This window comes from Clarias gariepinus, unplaced genomic scaffold, assembly GCF_024256425.1.
Source record: "Clarias gariepinus isolate MV-2021 ecotype Netherlands unplaced genomic scaffold, CGAR_prim_01v2 scaffold_30, whole genome shotgun sequence".
NCBI classification, from domain to species: domain Eukaryota; kingdom Metazoa; phylum Chordata; class Actinopteri; order Siluriformes; family Clariidae; genus Clarias; species Clarias gariepinus.
This window is the reverse complement of record NW_026520997.1, coordinates 129,094-156,179: the sequence shown is the minus strand read 5'-3', so window position 1 is coordinate 156,179 and position 27,086 is coordinate 129,094. Positions and strand designations below refer to the sequence as shown.

Below are 27,086 nucleotides of genomic sequence, written 5' to 3'. Positions count from 1 at the left end.
GTTGGTGAATTATTATTATTATTATTATTGTACACGCCTCCTTCTCATAGACTACCAGGTATGGAGGCCACGCCTTCTTGACTGAGACTGATAGGTACGGAGTCCCCGCCCCCTTGACATTTTGCTATGAACCATTGTACTGCTATGGAGTTTCATCATGTCTCCTTCATTTAATGTGGAAGAGTGCAGCGTGATGATGCAGATGTGGAGAGAGCATCAACTTCCTAATGAGCTTCAACTTCCTATAGAGCATCAACTTTCCTTTCTTATAGAGCTTCAACTTTCTATAGAGCATCAACCTCATACAGAGCTTCAACTTCCTATAGAGCATCAACTTCTCCTTCTTATAGAGCTTTAACTTCCTATAGAGCGTCAACTTCCTATAGAGCTTCAACTTCTCCTTCTTATAGAGCATCAACTTCCTATAGAGCGTCAACTTCTCCTTCTTATAGAGTGTCAACTTCCTATAGAGCTTCAACTTCTCCTTCTTATAGAGCTTCTTCCTATAGAGCATCAACTTCTCCTTCTTATAGAGCATCAACCTCATACAGAGCTTCAACTTCTCCTTCTTATAGAGCATCAACTTCTCCTTATAGAGCTTCAACTTCCTATAGAGCTTCAACTTCTCCTTCTTATAGAGCTTCTTCCTATAGAGCATCAACTTCTCCTTCTTATAGAGCATCAACCTCATAAAGAGCTTCAACTTCTCCTTCTTATAGAGCATCAACTTCTCCTTATAGAGCTTCAACTTCCTATAGAGCTTCAACTTCCTATAGACCATCAACTTTCTATAGAGCTTCAACTTCTTCTTATAGAGCTTAAACTTCCTATAGAGCTTCAACTTCTCCTTCTTATAGAGCTTAAACTTCCTATAGAGCTTTAACTTCTTCTTATAGAGCTTAAACTTCCTATAGAGCTTTAACTTCTTCTTATAGAGCTTAAACATCCTATAGAGCTTCAACTTCTCCTTCCTATAGAGCATCAACTTCTTTTTCTTATAGAGATTTAACTTCCTATAGAGCATCAACTTCTCCTTCTTATAAAGCTTCAACTTTTCCTTCTTATAGAGCTTTAACTTCCTAGAGAGCTTCAACTTCGTTTAGAGCTTCAACAACTTCTTCTTATAGAGCATCAACCTCATACAGAGCTTCAACATCTCCTTCTTATAGAGCATCAACTTCCTATAGAGCTTCAACATCTCCTTCTTATAGAGCATCAACTTCCTATAGAGCTTCAACTTCCTATAGAGCATCAACTTCTCCTTCATATAGAGCTTCAACTTCCTATAGAGCATCAACTTCTCCTTCTTATAGAGCTTCAACTTCCTATAGAGCTTCAACTTCCTATAGAGCATCAACTTCTCCATCTTTTAGAGCATCAACCTCATACAGAGCTTCAACTTCTCCTTCTTATAGATCATCAACTTCCTATAGAGCTTTAACTTCTTCTTATAGAGCTTCAACTTCCTATAGAGCATCAACTTCTCCTTCTTATAGAGCATCAACCTCATACAGAGCTTCAACTTCTCCTTCTTATAGAGCATCGACTTCCTATAGAGCATCAACTTCTCCTTATAGAGCTTCAACTTCCTATAGAGCTTTAACTTCCTACAGACCATCAACTTCCTATAGAGCTTCAACTTTCTATAGAGCGTCAACTTCTCCTTCTTATAGAGCATCAACTTCCTATAGAGCGTCAACTTCTTCTTATAGAGCATCAACTTCCTATAGAGCGTCAACTTCTTCTTCTTATAGAGATTCAACTTCCTATAGAGCGTCAACTTCCTATAGAGCTTTAACTTCCTATAGAGCATCAACTTCTCCTTCTTATAGAGAGCTTTAGCTTCGTATAGAGCTTCAATTCAATTCAATTCAATTTAATTCAATTTTATTTGTATAGCGCTTTTAGCAATTTTCATTCAACTTCTCTTCAAAATGAAAGACATAACATTTGATTAGCTCAGCATGAAAAGCTGGAACATTTCAGTTCCTGCTCGTGCAGCTAAAGCAAACAATCCACTATGGGTGGCAAGACACTGTAAAAATATCTTCTGGATAAAGTTGTGCACAGGGAAGAGATGAATACATGAATAAAAAAAATACAGGCTTTATTACTGCCTAGAAGCACAGTAAAGTCTGTTATTGAGAAGCGTAAGGTATTTGGTACAACACAGACTACTTATCGAAGTACCTAAAAAAAAAGTAATTCAAGAAAATGTAACTTGTTCGTACCCACCTCTGGTCACGACTAAAATTTTATTATTTTACCACAACACCAAACGATGGCGGAAATCAAATACAGTTAATTCAGGAAAGCATGAAGGTGGTGATGTTCCGTTATGGGGTGTTTCTCTGCCACAGGGACTGGAGCACTCGTCAGGATTAGGGCTGCAACAACTAATCGATAAAATCGATAATTATCGATAATGAAATTCGTTGTCAACGAATGCGGTTATCGATTAGTTGGGCTGCTCACGTCACTAAAGACCGCGACCACAAGATGCACAAATACACACAGATACACAGCCGCTCGCGCAATGGATGTTACAGGAGCGTCTGCAGGATAAAGCGCGCGCCCCGAGTCCTCCAAGGTTTGATAGCAATTTACATTAAACGCCTCTAAGAAGACGGTAACCTGCACGCTATGCAAGACCGAGCTTTCATGGCATGTCATGCACGAACACTTAAACAGAAAACGTGTTGGTGTTACGGATGGCGAAACGTCAGCAGGTTCGGTAAAAACTGTATCTCCATCGTCTAAAAGTTGTATAGTTGAAGTGCTTTTGTTTAAACTGTTTGCTAACTTCGGGGCAGTCGCCCTAGATCTGTTCACGGGCTACTCGCTAGCATCACATTGCGCAATCACCTCATGAGCAATAGTGATTAGTTAAATGAGTAGCTTAATTTACACAGTGCGAATAACAGTAGAATATTACATTTAGTAAATGTTGTGGTTTTCAGCGAATGCAAATAACAGTATATTTGTGACTATTAGCTTTATGCATTTCTACAGTTTTTTTATAGTCTACTACAAAGTTAACTTGTAATTTACTGTGGTTTTACTTATGCATACATCATTTTATTATACAAAATTACATTATTTTAGCTGTTTATATCTTATCAACTGAATATATCAGTGTATTTTTTAAAGTGTATATATATATATTGTATATATTTGTACTGTATATATTATATTTTCATTTAAGGTGTTCATTTAAAATGTCAAAATTAAAGATTATTAAACTCTATATGTGGCTTTTGCATTTTTAAAAGTTTCTTTTTATACATAAATAATACCTGATTTATGTTTTTTTAAATAGTAATTTTTAAATAAGCAAAATATCAAATTAAAGAAGTGGTTAGGCGTTATCCGATTAATCGATTAATCGAAAACATAATCGACCAACTAATCGATAATCAAAATAATCGTTAGTTGCAGCCCTAGTCAGGATAGAAGTAAAATGGATAGAAGGAATACCGGCAAATCTGCTTCCCCTTTGCCAGAAAGTTGTCAATTGGACAAAGATTTACCTTCCAACAAGACAATGACCCAAAGCACACAATAAAACTGACCACACAGTGATGGAAGGCCTAGTCAGAGCCTAAACTTAAACCCTATTGAAAACCTGTGGAAAGACTGCAGTTCACAAACACCATCAAATTTAACTCACCTTGAGAAGTTCTGCAAAGTCTAGATGTGCAAAGTCAGCAGAGACATATCGCAACAAACTCCAGGCTGTAATTAAAGAGAGAGGGGGTTCAACAAAATACTCAATCAAGGGGGCGATCCGTTTCCAACTCAGTGATTCTGTTTTTTAATTTCTCAGTGTTTTTTCCTGATGGGTTGGTGGTTTTCTCTCTCTCTCCCCCACACTCACCCTTTTTACGTTGTAACGTTATAGTAATAAATTTATTGTACTGTTTATAAATCTATACAAATATATCTGTATTTGTCTGTGTTGTATTTGATTTAGTGTTTTCACACACACACACACACACACACACAGTACTTTATTCAGTTATGGCCTTTTATAGTCAGAGGTCTAAATTCTTTCCCATGATGCTGTTATACCAAAAAAAACCCTACCCCCCCCCCCCCCCCCCCCCCACACACACACACAGTGTTTGTGCAGTGGTCAGTGGTGTGTTACTGTGTAACTGATCGCTTTTTCACTTCTTTTCACTTAAAGCATTAAAGAAAGAGGATGGAGGTTTTGATGAGGTAAGTGAAAATCTCTCTCTCTCAGTCTGTGTGTGTGTGTGTGTGTGTGTGTGTGTGAGTGAGATCCAGCGAAGAAAAATGTGAAGAATCCAAAACGGAAAAGAGCCACTTCCTGTTCAGTACAGAGTGTCTCTGTGTGTGTGTGTGTGTGTGTGTGTGTCAGAATGTTGGCTTCTCCCCAGATCAGAGCCAAACACGCAGCCGACACTTTAGGTTACCCACTGTTTAGTTTTAATACTTGTTCTCTCTCTCTCTTTCTCTCTCTCTCTCTCAGGAGGACGAGTCTGTAAAATGTAGAAATCCCAGCATTGCTCTTTTGTCCTTTTATGGTGTGTGTCTGTGTGTGTGTGTGTCTGTGTGTGTGTGGTTTAATTCTTGTGAAGCTGCTCGAATATTTTCCATTCTGAAACTTGAGTATAAATCATATGCAGTTCATTTCTTCAGCCACAACCGTGCTCTGTGTTGTGTGTGTGTGTGCGCATGTGTGTCTCAAGGTCACTTGACTTGACCTAACCCACTACACACCCTTTACTGACACTGACAGGTTACAAAGGCCACGCCTCCGCCACCCAGATTACATAAAAGAATTAATAAATAAATAAACCCGCGCTGAGTTCACCGTCTCTATCCCTGAGCTGCGGGTTATTTTTTGGGGGGACGACCCCCCCTCTTCCACACAGGGCACGGTCACAGGTACAACTGAACACCAGCCTTTCTGATAAAACAACAGGTGAGTGTGTCATGAGCTCGAATGTGGTTTGTAACACAGCCGGTGCCTGAGCAGCCCGGGAGGATAAACTCTACACCTGACGTCTCACAGGGGATCTGGTGTCCATCGGAAAGAGGGAGACAGAAAGACTTGAACTTTTACATTCCCTTATTTGTGCTAGGCACATTGAACAATAACAGTGCCTAAGTAAATAGGTAAATAAAATCGTCTTTAGAAAACTTAATAAAGTTAACACATTAAAAAGGTGAATAAATAAATAAATATGTGAATAAATAAAATAAAAAGAGCATGGTTGTGGAGAGAGAGAGAGAGAGAGAGACTGACTCTGATGTAATTAAACATAAACACAGAGGGACAGAGAGGTGGGGGGAGGGGTGTGTGTGGGGGGGGTGAAACAGGAAATGATCTATTAGTGTAAGTGATGATCTGTAGTGAGAGAGAGTGAGACACACTGGAGAACAGAGTGAGACACACTGGAGAACAGAGTGAGACACACTGGAGAACAGAGTGAGACACACTGGAGAACAGAGTGAGACACACTGGAGAACAGAGTGAGACACACTGGAGAACAGAGTGAGACACACTGGAGAACAGAGTGAGACACTCACAGCCGCTCTACTAGAATCTCTGCATGGAGTGTATAAGTAGTGGCACCCTACACACACACACACACACACACACCTCCACACACACACGCCTACACACACACACACATACACACTCACACACACACACCTACACACACACACACACACACACACACACACACACACCTACACACACGCACACCTACACACTCACACACACACACCTACACACACGCACACACACACCTACACACACACACACACACCTACACACACACACCTACACACACACACCTACACACACGCACACCTACACACTCACACACACACACCTACACACACGCACACACACACCTACACACACACACACCTACACACACACACACACCTACACACACACACCTACACACACATATATGTGTGTATGTGTGTGTGTATGTGTGTGTGTGTGAAAGAGAGAGAGAGAGAGACCTGATGATGCTCCTCCACTCATGAGAATTATATTTCACTGAAACTACACAGCATGAGAACGACTGGTGAGGAATCAATACTGTGAGTGTGTGTGTGTGTGTGTGTGAGTGTGTGTGTGTGAGTGTGTGTGTGTGAGTGTGTGCATGCTCTTCCTACTGCAAACACTACAGTTGCTTCTATGCTTCCTTAAACTGCTCCAGACTGTACCATCTACACACACACACACACACACACACACACACACACACACACAGTGGGGGGTGGGGTGGGGGCACGATGGTTTGAGCTCTTCCTTCTCAGACTGGAGAGGGGGACATGAGGACATGCGCATGCAAACACACACACACACACACACACACACAGACACACACAGACATTTACACACAGACGCTGCTCTGCTGCTCTGCTGCTTAAGGAGACAGGATCCCCCTCTCATCCTGCCTTTTTTGGTACAGACCGTGGAGTTCCAGCCTGCTGAGGCGCTGAGAGAGATAGAGGGAGAGAGAGAGAGAAAAAGAGAGAGAGACTAAGAGAGAGAGACTGAGAGAGAGAGAGACTGAGAGAGAGAGAGACTAAGAGAGAGAGACTGAGAGAGAGAGAGACAGGGTCTGAGTGGATGCATGTCTGCTTTGCTGTAGCTGCATCCTGCGAACACTCAGAATATAAGGTAAGATAATGAAGAGCTCTCTCTCTCTCTCTCTCTCTCTCTCTCTTTTTCTTTTTTTTGTCTGTCTCTCTCTCTGTCTGTCTCTGTCTCTTTGTCTCTTTTATTATCCAGTCCTGTCCTTGTGTCTTGTGTCTGTCTTCCTGCATGCAGCTCTCACATGTAGTACAGTGTGTCTAATAGCCATGCCATGTACACACACACACACACACACACACACACACACACACACACATCGTGACTTGGCATGTGTGTATTCCATGACGTATGTGTTTGCTGCTGTGATAAACACATCAATCTACATCATCAGCTTGACATTTCTTTCTTGGTCTCTCTATTACACACACACACACACACACACACACACACTGACTCCATTGCAATTTTATTGTCGAGCGCTGTGATGCTGTTTCAGCTCACACTTGTCTTCTGTCTTTCATGACTACAAAGTGTATCACCTCCTTCCTGCTGCAGCACGACAGTGGGAGCAGTGTGTGACGGAGTGTGTGACGGAGTGTGTGACGCGGTGTGTGACAGAGTGTGTAATGGGGTGTGTGACGGAGTGTGTAACAGAGTATGTAATGTAGTGTGTGACGGAGTGTGACAGGGTGTGTAAAGCGATGTTTAACGTGGTGTGTGACAGGGTGTGTAACGCGGGTGTGACGGAGTGTGTAACACCATGTGTGATGAAGTGTGTAACATGGTGTGTGACGGAGTGTGTGATGAAGTGTGGTACTGGGTGTGTGACAGAGTGTGTAATGTGATGTGTGATGGAGTGTGTGACAGAGTGTGTAACATGGTGTGTGACGGAGTGTGTGACAGAGTGTGTAATGTGATGTGTGACGGAATGTGTGACAGAGTGTGTAACATGGTGTGTGACGGAGTGTGTGACAGAGTGTGTGACGGAGTGTATGACAGAGTGTGTAATGTGATGTGTGACGGAGTGTGTGACGGAGTGTGTAACATGGTGTGTGACGGAGTGTGTGACAGAGTGTGTGACAGAGTGTGTGACGGAGTGTATGACAGATTGTGTAATGTGATGTGTGACGGAGTGTATGACAGAGTGTGTGACGGAGTGTATGACAGATTGTGTAATGTGATGTGTGACGGAGTGTGTGACGGAGTGTATGACAGAGTGTGTAATGTGATGTGTGACGGAGTGTGTAACACGGTGTGCGATGGAGTGTGTGACAGAGTGTGTAATGTGATGTGTGATGGAGTGTGTGATGGAGTGTGTAACACCGTGTGTGATGGAGTGTGTGATGAAGTGTGGTACTGGGTGTGTGACGGAGTGTGTAACACGGTGTGCGATGGAGTGTGTGACGGAGTGTGTAACACGGTGTGTGATGGAGTGTGTGATGGAGTGTGTAACACCGTGTGTGATGGAGTGTGTGATGAAGTGTGGTACTAGGTGTGTGACGGAGTGTGTAACACGGTGTGTGACGGAGTGTGTAACAGAGTGTGTAATGTGACGTGTGATGGAGTGTATGACAGAGTGTGTAAGTCGGTGTGTGTGTGCACTTCCCGATCTGAATGCAGCACTTTAAACTAACAGGCTGTGAGTTAACTGGACAAGTTGCACAATAAAAGGTGTAACGCACTAAAACTCCCCTCCGCCGTAATCGCTTTATACGGAGCAAAGCCGGCGCTCTTTTATTCAATGACGAGAGCGATGGGTTTCCTTCTCCTGCGCTCCGAGGAGTCTGTAGGCTTTTGGAGAGGAGCAGGAAGGAGCTTCTGGACTTCAGGAGGAGATTGTAGACTTCTGTAGGCAGGAGCAGGAGGTTGGGGACTGTGAGAGGATAGGGGGTGGAGCTTATGGACCTTAGGAGGGCAAGAAGGTGCGGCTTATGGAGCTCAGGATTATAGAAGTCAAGTCAAGTCGGCTTTTATTGTCATTCCAACCATATACAGTTCAGTACACAGTGAAACGAAACAACGTTCCTCCAGGACTGAGGTGCTACATACAACAACATAAATTAACACCACAACTCTACCGGAACCAGCTAGCAAACTAAGAGACCTAATTAGCTGACTAGCTAATATATGACAAATTAATTTTTTTTTTTTTAAGTTAACCTAAAACTACTTCTATACAAAAAGGCGGAGCTTGTGGGCTCCAGGGAAGCAGGAGGAGCTTGGGGCTTCAGGAGGAGGACCATATACACTTCAGGAGGGCAGGAGGAGGAGCTCGTGGAATTCAGGTGGGCAGATGGGGGTGCACAAGGGAGGGTTTGTCCTTATTGTTTGTATTAGATCTGATTACATGTCCTGTACCCCCGGGGTATAACAGGTCTGAGAGCAAACAGACAGGAAGCAGATGGAGGGACTGAAGGAGTGAGTTAGAGAGGGAGGGAGGGAGGGAGGAAGGAAGGGTGATTTGGGACACAGCCTAATTAATGAAGCTCTAATGCTTTATAAATGAGACGGTTTGGTGAAGAGAAACCTCTGCTCTTCAGGTTGAAGTGTTTTTTTGAGAGCTGTGAATGACACTTAATAAGGTGATTACACACAAATGCACACACACACACACACACACACACACATTAATAAAGTATTAAAATGGAAACAGAGCTTCAGTTGATTATGAATCATATTCTGTCCAAGAGTCCAGCCCCCCCACACACCCTGTTACATGATGATACACCTGATAGCTTGTGTATGTATGTGTGTGTGTGTGTGTGTAGGTAAGTCAGTCTGCTGTGAGCTCACCGTGCGTTGCGTTAATTAGAGCAGCGTTTCTATAACAGCATTAAATATTTAATCTGAACGTTGATGTGACACGGCTCCATCTGTGCTGCTAAACACACTCCACACACTCCACACACACTACATGTGCACTGCTGTGTTTAACATGGACATTGGACTCCATTAAATGTGTTATTTTTATAGATTAGATTGTTGTAAGATGTGTGTGTGAGTTAAGAGATCACACGGTGCTAAAAACTGCTTGTTTTATTCAAATAATGTTTTGTCACAGTGAAAATAATATTAATGTCACAAAGTAAATTTATCACAAAACCTATTTCAGGTCAGATGTTTGATTTACATTTAGGCTTTTGGCATCTTTCTCCTCAGATATGCGTCTCCAAGATGTCCACCCGAGGGGGCCAGGGTTCGGACTCGCTCTTCAGGCCCCTGGACTCGATCCCTGAGGAACGCCGAGCACGAGTCCAGCGCACTCAGAGCGGCTTCGAGCCCTTTGAGAAGCACGCCAGCCAGGTGAAGAGAGTGCACTCGGAGAACAACGCCTGCATCAACGCCTCGGGGAGCAGCACACACACAGAGTCACCCAAACTCCGCCGTCACTCCAGCCCCAGCTCCGTGAGTGTGTGTGTGTGTGTGTGTGTGTGGGAAAGAGTGAGAGGCTGCATGAGTAGGTGAGGGAGCATTGCACAGTATACAGGTACTAAAAACTAACTAACCATTTTGAAAACAGTGCTATACCTGCAGTTTGATATAATCAATATTTTTACATCTCTTTTACCTTCATGAACTCCATCAATCCAAAACACACAATAATCTCCTCTGAACAGTTGATATTGAGATGTTTATCTGCTCCTTCTGCTCTGTAAAGCTTCATAACGGCTCTAATCTGAGCTGCTGGTTGTTAACTGGTGATTTCTGAGGCTGGTGACTCTAAATGAACTTCTCCTCTGCAGAGCTCAGTTTGGGTCTTCATGAGAGACAGTTTCATCATGTGATGGGTTTTACAAACACACTTAATTATAAGACTGATCTTGTAGGAACTGTTCCAGAACAGTTGAGCTTCATGTCTTAAAAAAAATTATATATACTGTATATACAGTGTGTATATATCCACGTTTTACAAACAACTAGTTTAATAAGTCGCATTAGGTCTGGGCTAGAACTATGTTCTGACGCTATGATAACCTCAAGCAAAAATACCACAGTACTGTAGTCAGTTAAAGAAGCTTACACCTGTAATGATAAATGTGCTGCAAAAAAATAGAATCTTGTGAAAATTTTTTTTTCCTGTAACTGAATTTAAAAAGTGAACTCTCATAGATTTATTACATTTAAAGTTAAATATTTTGAAACTTTTTCGTTTTAGTTTATCTAAGACTACGGCTTACAGCCAGTATATCACAACATTGGTTATACAGAATGTATAAAAAAAAAAATCTCGTACGGAAGGTTCAACTCCTGAAAATACATTTATGCCCCTTAAGACTAAAGACGGGAATCACCCAGTCACCTTCCGATATGATATTATCACGATGCCTTGGTGCCGATCTAAAAGTATCACGATTTTAAAAATATGCCATATTTACATTTTTTCCCAGATTTTGTTACAATTTCAAATCTTTTCAAAAAGTTTAATGAGTAAATAAATGGAGTGTATGTCTTATAACATTAGTTTTCTTATTTAAAACCCAAGTGGAGCATTCAAACACTACAAGCTAACTTCAAATACAAGAGTAACATTTTAACATAAAATATTAATTAAACACAAAGCTACATTGTTACTGAGCAGCGCATATCTCCAATAATCCACAATAACATCCTCTATAATTGGTATTTCTAAACAAACTTGGTGAATAATTCACTCCTACCACACGGAATAAAAATGTGTAAATAGTTCAGAGTGCGTCACCTGTATGATTATGAAGAAACGATGTTTTACTGCCTTTAATGCGTTAAAAGTCTTAAAAGTCAACGGTGAGCGTGCGGGTTGATTGGCTGTGAGCACGTGGCCGTGTGCGGCTTCTAACGCACGCAGTGTTTCGAGACTGGTGTAAGTCTGTGTATTGAGTGTATGCGAGTCTAATTTGCTCACAGAGGTTAGAGAAAAAGGCAGATCGGAGGCGTTACGTGATTTTTGATTATGTAACACCATAAAAATGTGTGCCTGTTGCGGCACTCGGAAGCTTCTGCGCTTAGTACAGAATCGTTTATATCTGAGGCGAATCGTCCGATCATTGATTATGAGCAATCAATCTGAAACCAATCAAACCAGACGATTATGTTTACTTCCCAAGCGATTAGTTCATCTCTATTATAAATGTAAAAATTCTTTACAAAAAAACATTGATTTTGGAGTCAGTATGACATACATGAATCGGCACACAAAAGAATTGCAATTCATAACTGAATCAAATTTTTCCCCATCTCTACTCAGTACTTCCTCAGGACTCCTTTAGCAGGAATTCCTGCATCATCGTGTCATGGCATAGAGGTGATCAGCCTGTGGCGTTGCTGAGGCGTTATTGAAGACCAGGTGGCTTTGATATCAGCCGTCAGCTCGCCTGAATTGTTGGGTCGGTGTTTCTCAACTTCCTCTTGATATTGGCCCAGGGATTCTCTATGGGGTTAGAGAACATGCACCGTGATATTACCGGTGATATTACCAGTGATGATATGGTCAGCTAACCAGTTTAGTTCTTTTTCTCTTTAGCCCTGGTAAGTCACTTCTAATTAAATTCAATTCAATTGAATTTTATTTGTATAGTGCTTTTAGCAATTTTCATTGCCGCAAAGCAGCTTTACACAGTCAAAAGAATTATTTAAGTTTGTATGAAATGTGAATTTGTATGAATCAAAATGGTCAGTTTGTCCCTGATGAACAAGCCGAGGGCGACAGTGGCAAGGAAAAACTCCCTGAGATGGTAATAGGAAGAAACCTTGAGAGGAACCAGACTCAACAGGGAACCCATCCTCATTTGGGTGAAACAGAAAGCAGTAAATGATCTGCATTTATACAGTGTGTAGGGTGGGAGGCAGTTCAGCTATAATAGCTGATGTTAATTGATGTTAATATGGAGTCCAGGTAGTTATTTAAGACCCAGGTAGACTTGTAAGAAGTTCCAGTCCTGAACTATCGAACTGTCAAGTCCCCAGAGAAACAGTTGCCAACACCAGTCAAGGCCAGAACCATTTTCTGGGTAGAGAGAATCATCCCCAGACACCAGACGCATCCCAGAGAGACACACGGGGCATCCATGTGACGAGATCTTCAGCCAGAAGCGGGGCACCAGGATGGGTCAGACAGGTCCGGAGGGCAGAGGGGGTCTGGATCACTGGCAGCTCAGGAACGACATGCGCAGCTCGACAGAGAGAGAGAAAGAGTGAAAGGGGAAGACAGGAGGAGAGAGGAAAGAGAAAGAGGGGGGAAAGAGAAGAAGAAGAGAGATGGCAGTTAGGTATGGTCACAGTCACACAATGTATAATGTGAATGTATATTAACTGTAGAGTGCAAGCAGAGACTCCGGCAGGACTAACTATGACATCATCACTAAAAGGGAGGAGCCAGAAGGAAACACAGACATGAGGGGGAACTGAGATGTAAAGCAAACAATCACCTCACCGTCAGCAAACATGAGTGATCAATGAGAGTGAGGAAGACAACATCCAAACATACCAGTTCACCATAATACTCTACGTCCATGAGTCTCCCAGATCTGCTCCTTTACCTAAGGCTAATCTATTTATAAAAATGCTTGGCTAAATAAATAGGCTTTTAGCCTGGACTTAAACACTGAGACTGTGTCTGAGTCCCGAATACTAGGGATGCACCGAAATTTCGGCCGCCGAAAATTATAGCATTATCGGTTTCGGCCGAAACGTAAGAAAGCGCCGAAAATAAAAGCCGAAATTGTCGCCACGCCTCTCCTGTCCTCCCGTCTCGTTCGCGCTGTCATTACGCATCAAACACGGAGTATGTCGGCGGTTTGGAAGCACTTCAAAGTTTCAGATGAGGACAGCAAAGTTGCAATATGCAACATTTGCTCTGCAAAAGTTTCAAGAGGGGGTTCAACAGCTAAGACTTGGTTAAAACTAAGCCAACTAGCACATCAACACCCTCGGTTGCCACAGTTTTCGAAAAAATTAAGAAATTTGCAAATGACAGTGCTAAAGCACGTGACATAACAGAGAAAGTAATGGAATTTATTGCTTTAGATGACCAGCCGTTTTCAGTCGTGGAGGACATCGGATTTCGTAGGCTAATACACCACATTGAGCCGCGTTACACACTGCCAAGCAGACGGTATTTTGCAGAGACCTCTCTACCTGAAATGTATGACCGTGTTGCAAAACATGTTCATGAGCTCATGACCACAGATATCTCTGCTCTAAGTTTTACCACAGACATATGGAGCTCTGACGTTAGTCCAACTAGCATGCTCAGTTTGACAGCGCAGTGGATAAACGCGGAGTTTAAATTGCAAAACATTCTGCTTCATGCACAGGAGTTTGTCGGCTCACACACTGCAGCAGCAATATCCGATGCTTTGGCTAACATGTTTGAAACTTGGAACATAGACAAGTCTAAAGTGCATGTGATTGTGAGAGATAATGCACGGAACATGATAAAGGCTATGGATGACAGTGGATTAAAGAGCATACCTTGCATGGCACACACGCTGCAGTTGGCTGTGAATGAGGGACTGCTTAGTCAGCGGAGCATATCAGAAATCACAGCAACTGGGAGAAAAATTGTGGGACATTTTAAGCATTCTCCGCTTGCTTATTCCAGACTACAAGATTTGCAAAAACAGTTTGGGATGCCAACAAAACGACTACAGCAAGATGTGGCCACTCGCTGGAACAATACATACTATATGTTGCAAGGATTACTTGAACAGAAGCGGGTTTTAGCTGCATACATGACAGATCACGACCTGCCAGCAACTTTGAGTGCACATCAGTGGATGTTGGTGGAAAACATTGTCTCTCTTCTCGTCCCGTTCGAACAGTTAACCAAGGAAATAAGCTCAGCTCAAGCGTCTGTTGCTGAAGTTATTCCACTGATCGCAGCACTGAAGGGCCTGCTTGGAAAAGAGGCGGAAACAGATCATGGCGTAAAAACAGCTAAAAAAACTCTACTGGAGGCTGTTAACAAACGCTTCCAAGACATTGAGTCCAACCCTCTTTACGGCATTGCAACAATATTAGATCCACGCTTTAAAGACCATTACTTTGACGATGAGAAAAGGCAGGATGTACGCGAAATGGTGCAAACAGAGCTTATGGCTCTTGAAACCTCTGGTGAAGCACAAGCCGCGACGGGGAGAACAGAGCAAACTGTGCCTGAAAAACGGTCACGTACAAGTGATGGGGCGCACATTCCTTCGCTTTCTGATATGTTAGACGAAATTTTACAGGAAAGCGTCCCAACCCACAGCGGTGTAAGAGCAAGCGCAGCCTCACAAGAAGTAGCAACCTATCTAGCTGAACTACCCATTGGCAGAAGTGACAATCCACTTGACTACTGGCGCGCGAACAAAGATCGCTTTCCTTTGCTTGCAAGAGTGATTTTATTCAGTGCAGTATGTTCTTCATGAGAAGAGGAACTGTGTCTTCAGCCAGAAAACTGAAAAACTTTTGTTCATAAAGATAAACCTGCTTCTTTTGCTTAAATTAAAAGCAGACCAATTTAGTAAGAGGTTGGATTTATTTATTTTTCTTCTGTTTGTGCACTGTTGTTTGGTACAGTAATTTAAAATTGAAGTAAAAAAGCAGCTAGCATTTTTTTTGCACAATTTTGTTACAGAAAGAAATTTATTCTTATAAATATATTCTTATTATTGGAGCTTTCTTAATTATTGGTTTAATAACTGCTAATTTAAAAGATTTTGGAACATAACCAATGCTGAGTGAAGAATTAATTATTCTCAACAGGGGTTCTGTTATTGCTGGTACTATCTGTTTAAGAAAATGTGTCAGTACAGGATCTAATATACAGGTTGATGAATTTGAAGAAGAAGTGTGACCTGCTTTATGAGTGGGTCCTACTACACACTGATTTACTCCTACCGAGTCCAGTATGGACATAAATGCTGTTCTCAGAGGGTCCGTGTTTTTGTATAATAGTCAAATTATCATTGTGAATAACTGCGACGCCTCCTCCTCTACCAGTTAACCGAGGCTGGTGTATGTAGCTGTATCCAGGAGGACTAGCTTCATTTAGAGCTACATACTCGTCCTGTTTAATCCAGGTTTCTGTTAAACAGTGTATATCAAATTCCTGATCTGTGATAATTTCATTAACTATAACTGCTTTAGATGCAAGAGATCTAATATTTAACAGTCCTAGCTTCAGATCTAATGAAGTCTCTGGTTCAGGAGTGGATTGATACTAGCAATGCAGCAGTTGTATTTCGTTTTCTAAAGACGTCTGTGTGTGGTGAGTGGCTCTTAATGAACTGACTCCAGCCTCATCCTTCTGAAGCTTGCCCAAGTTCTTAAATCAGAATTGCTTGATAATCTTCTTTAGGCTGCGCTTGTCCCTGTTGCATGTGAAAGTATTGCTACCACACTTTTCCTGTCCAGTCAACCTTTCATCAATATGTTTCCGTACAGCAGCTTTTGGGCAGAAACTTCCTTGTGGAAGAAGTTAGTGATCATCTTCTGCAGTCTTGACAGTACATGTGTGTACTGGACCAGACAGAGGGACAGACCATATTTATACTGTATGAAAAGTAATTAACTAAAACTCAAAATAAAATATTCTAATATTTTAAGATACAGAATTTTGGATTTTCATGAGCTGTAGGACATAATAATAAAAAACTACAACAAAAATGGGCTTAAAATATTTTACTGTACATGTAATGAACCTAGAATATATGAGAGTTTCAGTTTAGTTTTTAACTAAATTACAAAAAAAAAACAACTATTACAAAAATCTAATCATTTTGAGATACATTCTACATTATCTAATTATTTTATGTAAAACTCATTCTATTGTCATGTAGATTCTGTTATTTCAGTGATGTACACACATAGAGAAAGAATTTTTTATTTTGGTGTGTGTGTTGTTGTGTGATGGTTTGCCATGTAATGCTGTGTGTGTGGTTGTGTGGGTATGTGAGAAGATGTACGCGGGTGAGAAATTATTATTATTATTATTATTATTTTAACCACGACCATGTCACCTGCAGCCAACCAGTCCAAAGTTCGGGAAAGTTGATTCCTATGAGAAGCTGGAGAAACTTGGAGAGGGTTCATATGCCACCGTCTACAAGGGCAAGAGCAAGTAAGTGTTTTGTGTGTGTGTGTGTGTGTTTGTGTGTGTGTGCACTTACTTTATACAATTACCTAATATTTTGAACAATAGTGGGTTATGTGTAGTTTAGTTCAATTTAATTTCTGTGTGAACTTAAAAGGCTTGGTTTGAACCTCACTCAGCTGTCTGTCCGTAAATCAGATAACTTACTGTCCATTGTATCTTTTAAATAAAGTTTACTGTATGTGTGTGTGTGCATAGGGTGAATGGGAAACTGGTGGCTTTGAAGGTGATTCGGCTGCAGGAGGAGGAGGGAACACCTTTCACTGCTATCAGAGAAGGTGAGAAACATAATCAGAGGGAACTAATGGCGTTTCTCACTCGGGTCCGGGAACCATTTCCGAGCACACTTGGCCCTGGGACCAGTTTATTTTTGTCTGTGAGCATGCAATCCCTCCAAGCTCGGGAACGAATCCCTGGACCGATTGCAGAGGTGGTCTCTGGAACGATTCATGCGAGCACGGAAGGCAGGACATAAGTACGCCTCGTGCTCAAAAGAGGAACTGCTGTAGTTACTGTTTGAATCCATACACAAACAAACGTGGCTGCAAAAGAATCTCTGTGATGTAATGCCGAAGTATAGTATTTGCTGGAAATTTACACAGACGAAAACACCAAGACAATCAGACACTACACATAAAAACTTAAACATTTATGGAAGTATCCGTAAGTATTTAGACGATTTTAAACCATCCGGTGTGATCAAGTCGAAACCCCTTTGTCCTATTGTAGCGCAGCCACACAATGTTTTTTTTTATAGGTTAAAATAGGTTGGTAAATAAAAATAAAACCACCGGACCTAATCAGCGACCTCTATATGTTTTGGTTCCGGGGTTAGCCTCTCGCGAGTATGCGCGAGTATGACGCGAGGGAAATCCTGATGACGCGTCGGGTCACGTGTGCCGGTATAAATAGGGAACCGGCAAAGGACTCGGGTGGAGAGATGAGACAGCGCGCTGGTTTTGGAATAGAGAGAGAGCTATTGATTGTCCCACTTTAAGGCTACTATGACCACTCAGTCAGGAGGGCCGAAGACTATCACGTGTTTCCTTCGAACCAGTGACGCCAGCCGACCGCATCTTTTCTAATTGGTCTGCGAAACACACTCTGAGGACAGCGCTATCCGTTCCTTCCACTTGTGCGAGCTCACAGGCGCCCCGGATTGGCTGTAGAGCCGTGATTAATGTGGGAGCATGAAGTACCTCTCTTCCCCCCCCTCTGAGAGAGCTCGGCCAGAGGTTAGGCATTACCGGGGAACCGAACCAGCGATCTCTGGAAGATAGAGGAGCACTTTACCACTGCGCCACTTGCGAGCAGTATAAATTTATTTTTACATTTATAACAATATAGTATAAACACAGTGCACACAAAACATGTTAAACACAAAACATTGATGTATGTTAAGGTTGATGTATGGTAAGGTTTCAAATTCAATAGTTTCAGCACCTCAGCTAAGTTTGGAAACCTACACATAAGCAAGGTGAAGAAAAAAAAGAGCACAAGCATCTCTCTTGTAGGAATGTTGACATGTCAAGATGGCGCCGGTGAGGTCGGCTGCCGTCACGACTGCTCCGACCACCTTTTCTTTGTTTTTGTTCTTTAAGTTAGTTTACAGCGTTTTAAAACCGGCAAATTACCACCATGGGGTACATTAGTTATGATAGAGACACTCTTGTTTCAATTGGTATACAATGTACTCACAATTCGACGTTTTTAACTCCGGATCCGAGCTGGCCGAGTGAGATCCTGAGGGACAACAAAGGACGCGACGTGAAGCGGCGGCTCCGAGGGAAACGAGCCGGCATCAGGAACAGGCTGAGAGCCCGTGCACACCGCACACCTCTGCCTAGCATCCTGCTCGCCAACGTCCAGTCACTGGAAAACAAGCTCGATGACCTCAGGGCCAGGATAAAGTTCCAGAGAGACATTCGGGACTGCAATCTCCTCTGCTTCACCGAGACATGGCTGAACCCAGCGGTGCCGGACCACGCCATTCAGCCGGCCGAGTTCTTCTCGGTTCACCGCATGGACAGGACGCGGGACTCGGGGACGTCAAGGGGAGGCGGCGTGTGTTTAATGGTGACCAGCAGCTGGTGCAACAGCGCGAGCGTTGTTCCTCTCACACGCTCCTGCACACCAAACCTGGAACTACTGTCCATTATGTGTCGTCCTTTTTACCTTCCTCGGGAGTTTACATCGGTCATGACCATTTTGATTCATACAAATTCACATTTCATACAAACTTAAATAATTCTTTTGACTATGTAAAGCTGCTTTGCGGCAATGAAAATTGCTAAAAGCGCTATACAAATAAAATTGAATTGAATTGAATTGAATAATCAGCGCCGTTTATATTCCACCACAAGCGGACACGGACACTGCCTTATGCGAGCTGCATGAGGCACTCACACAACAACAAACACAACACCGGGACGCACCGAACTTTTATCAGCACATCACCTGCCCCACCAGGGGCGAAAGGACACTGGACCACTGCTACACAACGGCCAAGGACGGCTACAAGGCACAATCTTGTCCACCGTTTGGTAAATCCGACCACGCCGCCATCTTTCTCATGCCAAAATACAAACAAAGGCTGAAACAGGAAGTTCCGGTTCAGAGGGAGGTCGTGCGCTGGACGGACCAATCGGTGGCCGCGTTACAGGACGCACTCGATGACGCAGACTGGGACATGTTCAGAAACAGCTCCGACGATGACGTCAGCGTGTTTACGGAAGCGGTTGTGGGATTCATCGGGAAACTAGCGGACGATACCGTAGAAAAAAAGACTATTAAAACGTTTCCCAACCAGAAGCCGTGGGTGGATAAAACCATCCGCGACGCTCTGAGATCTCGCACCGCTGCCTACAACACGGGACTCGCGTCGGGGGACATGGAACCATATAAGGCTGCGTCATACAGCGTCCGGAAGGCGGTGAAAGAGGCGAAGCAGCGATACGGGAGGAAACTAGAGTCACAACTCCAACAGAATGACTCTAGGAGCCTGTGGCAGGGATTAAGGACAATAACGGATTATAAAGCACCAACATCCGGTATGATAAACGCAGACGTGTCTCTGGCAGACGAGCTGAACACTTTCTATGCTCGCTTCGAGACTGCAGCTAAAGACGCTAGCGATGCTAATGCTAGCGGCGCTAACGGCTGCAGACAGGAAGTCACTGCCAGCACCGGAAGTGCGTTCATCATCACCGAGCATGACGTGAGGAGAGCCTTCAAGAGAGTGAACACCAGGAAAGCAGCAGGACCAGACGGCATCTCAGGCCGTATTCTCAGAGCCTGCGCAGACCAGCTAGCACCTGTGTTCACTGAGATATTCAACATCTCTTTATCTCAGTCGGTGATCCCCACATGCTTCAAAGAGTCCATCATTGTTCCTGTCCCAAAGAAACCTCATCCTGCTTCCCTCAATGACTATTGCCCTGTAGCCCTCATCTCAGTAGTGATGAAGTGCTTTGAACGCCTGGTCAGAGACTTCATCATCTCTTCACTACCAGACACACTCGACTCACTACAGTTCGCTTATCGTCCAAACCGTTCCACGGACGATGCAATCTCTCATCTTCTCCATACATCTCTTACTCACCTGGACACTCGGAGGGGGAATTATGTGAAAATGCTCTTCATCGACTACAGTTCTGCATTTAACACCATAATTCCCTCCACACTTACCACCAAGCTGGAGCACCTGGGACTCAGCTCATCAATGTGTCAGTGGATCTTTAATTTTCTGACTGGCAGACCACAGGCAGTAAGGATGGGCGGACATGTCTCAGCCTCCCTCACTCTCAGCACTGGAGCCCCCCAGGGTTGTGTTCTGAGCCCCCTGCTGTACTCTCTGTACACCCACGACTGCGTGGCCACTACCAGCTCCACCACCATCATCAAGTTTGCTGACGACACTGTTGTGGTGGGCCTGATCACGAACAACGATGAGACGGCCTACCTGGAGGAGGTTGGAAATCTGGAGAACTGGTGCCAGAGAAACAATCTCTTCCTGAACGTCAGTAAGACAAAGGAGCTGATAGTGGACTTCAGTACAAAGCAGGTGAGGAACTACCAGACCCCCGTCATCAACAGGAGCCCAGTGGAGAGAGTGGACAGCTTCAGATACCTCGGTGTTCACATCACGCAGGACCTGGCATGGTCCTGTCACATCAACACCGTGGTAAAAAAGGCCCGGCAGCGTCTCTACCACCTCAGACGCTTGAGAGACTTTAGACTGCCCTCCAAGGTGCTCAGGAATTTCTACTCCTGCACCATAGAGAGCATCCTGACGGGAAATATCACGACCTGGTTCGGGAACAGCACCATGCAGGACAGACGAGCTCTACAGAGGGTGGTGCGATCAGCTGAGCGCATCATCCGCATCGAGCTCCCTGACCTGCACTCGATCTACAGCAAGCGGTGCTTGACCAAGGCCAGGAAGATCGTGAAGGACCTCAGCCACCCCAATAACGGACTCTGTTGCGGTCTGGGAAGCGATTCAGCTCCTTGAAGGCCAACACGGAGAGACTAAGGAGAAGCTTCTTCCCGCAGGCGATAAGGTCTCTCAACCACAACCACACCCCTATGCAGAACTAACACAATCTTTTCATAATTGATCAAATCTATCAATCTTTTTACATCCATGAACACTATGGACAATTACACGCTCACCTTCCTTCATATCTACACTACATGTTGTACGTTTACATCCTGGACCATTGCACAAAGACACTTTAATAACTTTGCACACCTACCTTCACAACTACACTACATGTTTACGTCTACATCCGAGGCCAGTGCACAAAGTCACTCTAATAACCTCTGCACAAAGACACTTTGTTCTATGCATTTTTGCACACCCAGTACGGTATATTTCAATTTGTACAGTATATTTCTATTTTTATGCACATCATATTTCTATGTACAGTATATTTCTATTTTTATGCACATCATATTTCTATTTTTATTTTTAGTTCTATTTTTCCTAGCACATTTCTATTTTTATTTTTAGTTCTATTTTTTCCTAGTTTAATTTAAAATTTTTTATTTAATTTCTATCGTATTCTTTAATATTTTTATTTATTTATTACTTGTAAACTTTAATTCTCTTTTAGGGTCAATGGCAGTCGTATAATGCATTTCACTACATTTCGTACTGTGTATGTTTGTGTATGTGACAAATAAAATTTGAATTTGAATTTGAATGTTGTCTTCTTGATAGGAGAATTTAGTAGCCATTCCTGGTCTCCCCAGGTCAGAAGGACATGCCGTCATCACACACCACCTCTCTCTTGAACCCAGATGATCCTGAGGAGAACAGAAAATATATGATTACATATTTATTATTTATTATATGTATCTATGCTATTTGTTGAACTTTATTATATTTATTTTTTAGCATTTCTTGCATTTATTTAATCATTGTTTACATCTGTAGGATTTATTCACAGTGTACATAAACGCTTTATTTTTATATTTTAATAAAAAGTGATTATTTACAGCACCTGATTACTCACCTGACAGAGTAGAGTTGTAAAGCCATTCCTCAGTGCCTTGTGCTGTATCCGTTCAGTGCGCGCTCATTTCGCTCTCTGAGCCACACAATAGATGTGTCAGTAGACATTGTTGGTCAGAGCGCCGTTGTTTTTGTCACAAAATAAAAACATCCACACAGAGCATTAACAGGTGTCTCACAGTTCATGACCCGAGCGGGTGTTTCTTCTTCTTTCTCCAATTTTTTTAGACGGGAAACAAACAAACTATGTCTTTACTGCCACCTACTGTTTCCGTTTTTGTAAATACACAAGTTTGCCCGGGTTCGGAACCGATGTTACAGTGTGCATGCAAACCTGTGGGGGGATTGGGAAGGAAGAGAAATTGTGCTCTGGAACAAAACAGAACAGTTGTTCCCAGTGAGAGAACGCTCTAATAGAGTGGTCATGAACCCTGTGGAGAACAGCGGGTGGGGGTGTCTCCTCAAGGCTGGAGGGTTTTAGGTGAGATCCTGAGCTTACATTAATGTCTGTGTGGTGTTGCACAGATTTTTCCATGTTGGTTTTCTCTGGGTTCTTTAGGTATCTCTTACCTTCCAAAAACATACCAGTTGATGGGATGAGGCAAAATTGCTCCCATTGTGAGTGTGCTTCCCCATTTAGAGTATGTTCCCTAATCATGCCCAGTATTTCAGAATCTGAATCCCTGATCCTCCAGCATGAGTGGGATCATTGCTCTGCTGGAAAGTAAACCTGCATCCCATAGTGTTAGCACCACCATGATTCACAGTGAGGTTTGTGTTCTTAGGGTGATGCACCGCACTGTTTTTAGGTTTTCAGGTCTAATAAGAGAACCAGTAGTCCAGAACCAGTAATCCAGATGTGTGTGGTGGCTTCCAATCTCTTTTTTTAGAGACACTAGGTTGTAGTTGTCCCCAGGGTAGTTTCTCTTCTCTCTTCTCTTCTGAGCCCCTCTTCACCCAGCTCACCTAGTCCTCTCTTCATCTGGCAAACCTAGTCACCTCTTCACCAGAGTCACCTAGTCCTCTCCTCACTATGGTCACCCAGTTCCCTCTTCACTCGACTCACCTAGTCCTCTTCACTAGGGTCACCTAGTCCCCTCTTCACCCGGCTCACCTAGTCCTCTCTTCACCCGGCTCACCTAGTCCTCTCTTCACCCGGCTCACCTAGTCCTCTCTTCACCCGGCTCACCTAGTCCTCTCTTCACCCGGCTCATCTAGTCCCCTCTTTACCCGGCTCATCTAGTCCTCTCTTCACTAGGGTCACCCAGTTCCCTTTTCACTCGACTCACCTATTCCTCTTCACTAGGTTCACCTAGTCCCCTTTTCACCAGGGTCACCTAGTCCCCTCTTCACCAGGGTCACCTAGTCCCCTCTTTCAATTCAATTCAATTTTATTTGTATAGCGCTTTTAGCAATTTTCATTGCCGCAAAGCAGCTTTACATAGTCAAAAGAATTATTTAAGTTTGTATGAAATGTGAATTTGTATGAATCAAAATGGTCAGTTTGTCCCTGGTGAGCAAGCCGAGGGCGACAGTGGCAAGGAAAAACTCCCTGAGATGGTAATAGGAAGAAACCTTGAGAGGAACCAGACTCAACAGGGAACCCATCCTCATTTGGGTGAAACAGAAAGCAGTAAATGATCTGCATTTATACAGTGTGTAGGGTGGAAAGCAGTTCAGCTATAATAGCTGATGTTAATTGATGTTAATATGGAGTCCAGGTAGTTATTGAAGACCCTCTCCTCACTATGGTCACCCAGTTCCCTCTTCACTCGACTCACCTAGTCCTCTTCACTAGGTTCCCCTAGTCCCCTCTTCACCCGGCTCACCTAGTCCCCTCTTCACCAGGGTCACCTAGTCCCCTCTTTACCAGGCTCACCTAGTCCCCTCTTTACCCAGCTAACCTTGTCCTCTCTTTACTAGGGTCACCCAGTTCCCTCTTCACTCGACTCTCCTAGTCCTCTTCACTAGGGTCACCTAGTCCCCTCTTCACCCGGCTCACCTAGTCCCCTCTTCACCCGGCTCAACTAGTCCCCTCATCAGAAGGGGATAAGATCCAGTGTAGAAATCCACAGAAGAGAAACTACCCTGGGGACAACTACAACCTAGTGTCTCTAAAAAAAAGTGATTGGAAGCCACCACACACATCTGGATTACTGGTTCTGGACTACTGGTTCTCTTATCAGACCTGAATACCTGAAAACAGTGCGGTGCATCACCCTAAGAACACAAACGTTACTGTGAATCATGGTGGTGGTAACACTATGGGATGCAGGTTTACTTTCCAGCAGAGCAATGATCCCACTCATGCTGGGGGATCAGGGATTCAGATTCTGAAATACTGGGCATGATCAGGGAACATACTCTAAATGGGGAAGCACACTCACAATGACACCTGGGAGCAATTTTGCCTCATCAGCCCATCAACTGGTATGTTTTTGGAAGGTGGGAGATACCTAAAGAACCCAGAGGAAACCAACATGGAAGAATCTGTGCAACACCACACAGACATTGATGTAAGCTCAGGATCTCACCTAAAACCCTCGAGCCTTGAGGAGACACCACCAGTCTTCACTAGGGTCACCTAGTCCCCTCATCACCCGGCTCACCTAGTCCCCTCTTTACCCGGCTTACCTAGTGCCCTCTTCACCAGGGTCACTTAGTCACCTCCTCACCAGGGTCACCTAGTCCCCTCTTCACTCGGCTCACCCAGTTCCCTCTTTACCCGGCTCACCTAGTCACCTCTTCACCAGGGTCACCTAGTCACCTTCTCACCAGGGCCACCTAGTCCCCTCTTCACCCGGCTCACCTAGTCCCCTCTTCACCCGGCTCACCCAGTCCCCTCTCCATCCGGGTCACCTAGTCTCTGGTTTACCTGGCTCAATAAAATGTAGAAGATTGTACTGTATTATTAATGTTTTTAATAATTGCTTTATGAATCATAATAGCTGTAATAAATAAGTGATAGACTTTGTGTGTGTTTCTGTTTGTTTGTGTGTATGTGTTTTTATGTGTGTGTTTGCAGCATCTTTGCTGAAGGGTCTAAAACATGCAAACATTGTCCTACTACATGACATCATACACACCAAGGAAACACTCACACTTGTCTTCGAATATGTGGTAAGTCTCTCTCTTTCACTCACACACACACACACATATCTATAAATATGGTCTGGATATATAAGGTTTGAAGACTTGTGGAGAAAGCTTGATTTCTTATATAGCACAGCAATGAAACTGAATGTTTTTAATATTTTAAACTTTATCATGTGCAATCATTTGCATTGTCTGTCTGTTCTTCTGTTTTTTTTCTCACCCTCTTTCTATCTCTCTCCTTCTCCTTCTCTGCCTGTCTTTCTCTGCAGCATACAGATTTGTGTCGGTACATGGATAAACACTCCGGGGGGCTCCACCCTGAAAATGTCAGGGTAAGTGCAACTCATGCTACTACACCTGCCTGTCTCACTGCTGTGTGTGTGTTTTGGGTGTGGGTGAGAAATTAATAAATGAAGTGTGTGTGTCTGTGTGCGTGTGTAGCTTTTTTTGTTCCAGTTGTTGCGAGGTTTGTCGTACATCCATCAGCGCTTCATCCTGCATCGAGACCTCAAACCCCAGAACCTGCTCATCAGTGAGATTGGAGAACTCAAACTGGCTGATTTCGGTAAGATTCGCACATGCGCACAGACACAATGTGATGAGAACTCACAGGAGTGGGACTAAACAGCTGTCTGTCCATGATAAAACCATTTGTTAGTGAGACTCATCAGAAAAAAAGGCTTTAGTTTGTTAAAGATCATAAAGACTGGACTTTGGGGCGATGGAAAAAGGACATGTAACCTGATGAGTCCAGATTGAGAATATTCCAGAGGAATGGGCGTGTCAGGGTAAGAAGTGCCTATAAACAGCCCTGGAGAATGGCGCACAGTGAGTCGGTTGTGTGTGTTGAGGGCCAGGAGAAGAAAGGAGTCCGGACGGCTTGCTTTAGCTGTTTTAGCAGCTGTTGCTAGCTCTGCTATGAAATCTCTGCACTGCCGACGCTGACTGATGACGTCACACCCTCACGCATGTCCAGAGGTACAAAGTCACATGAATTCCCAACTCCTCATTCTCATTCAAGTCAGATCTGTGTCACTTCAGGCCGGTAATGTGAATGCAGCCAGATCGTCTGTCAAACTTAACTCGGAAATTAATTCTAACCCTATTACTTCATTCATTCATCTTCCATAGCGTTTGTCCTGTACAGGGTCTCTGGAGCCTATCCCAGTAGGCTTTGGGGGCATGAGGCAGGATACACTCCAGACAAGGTGCCATTTCATTGCAGGACACACACCCAAGTATACCAGTCATTCGACTGTGGGAGAAAACTGAAAAAACTCCACACATACACAGAGACCAGAGGCAGAAATCAAACCGAAGATGTGAGGCACTCCACCACCATGCCGCCACTGCCGCCAGTATGGCTTAGCCTGTAATGCTAAATTGGTAACTTGTTCTTCTGACCTGAACACATTCCATCTCTCTGAAGACATTTCATAGAGAGAACTGTGCAGCAAAAATTTAAACTAGACTGCATTCACTTAGATCCTTACACACACTGAACCTAGTGTCCTGTATCTAATGGTATAGAATGTATATGAGGGCTGTTGCACCCTTTAAATGGAGAACAGCGAATGCTGTGAGTGGATCAGAGTGGACTGTGGAGAGAGTGTATGGGCTGGAGCTGGGGCTGGTAATTCTCACCAGGGGTGGGGTCATGGCAGTGTGTGTTTTAAAAACTGCTGAGCTCCTGCGGTTTTCACTCTCCACCTCTCAGGAGTTTTATTCAGTATTCGTGTGAACTTTAAACTGCTGATTCAGTTCAT

The 27,086-nt window shown here is 43.5% G+C and overlaps 1 protein-coding gene across 3 annotated transcripts in view; it reads left to right on the top strand.

Annotated features, from left to right (window-relative positions):
- The window catches only part of cdk14 (cyclin-dependent kinase 14), a 49,131-nt gene that overhangs the window by 415 nt on the left and 21,630 nt on the right, over window positions 1–27,086 (top strand). Inside the window, exons 2-8 of one of the 3 annotated variants that reach the window (XM_053490699.1) lie at window positions 4,190–4,221; window positions 9,752–9,997; window positions 16,579–16,673; window positions 16,905–16,984; window positions 25,250–25,344; window positions 25,590–25,652; window positions 25,762–25,885. In XM_053490699.1, the coding sequence (XP_053346674.1) occupies window positions 4,190–4,221; window positions 9,752–9,997; window positions 16,579–16,673; window positions 16,905–16,984; window positions 25,250–25,344; window positions 25,590–25,652; window positions 25,762–25,885 (735 nt within the window). Of the gene's footprint in view, window positions 1–4,189; window positions 4,222–6,429; window positions 6,677–8,716; window positions 8,878–9,751; window positions 9,998–16,578; window positions 16,674–16,904; window positions 16,985–25,249; window positions 25,345–25,589; window positions 25,653–25,761; window positions 25,886–27,086 lie in introns of those variants that run through there. The other 2 variants (XM_053490700.1, XM_053490701.1) reach the window with 2 other exon arrangements.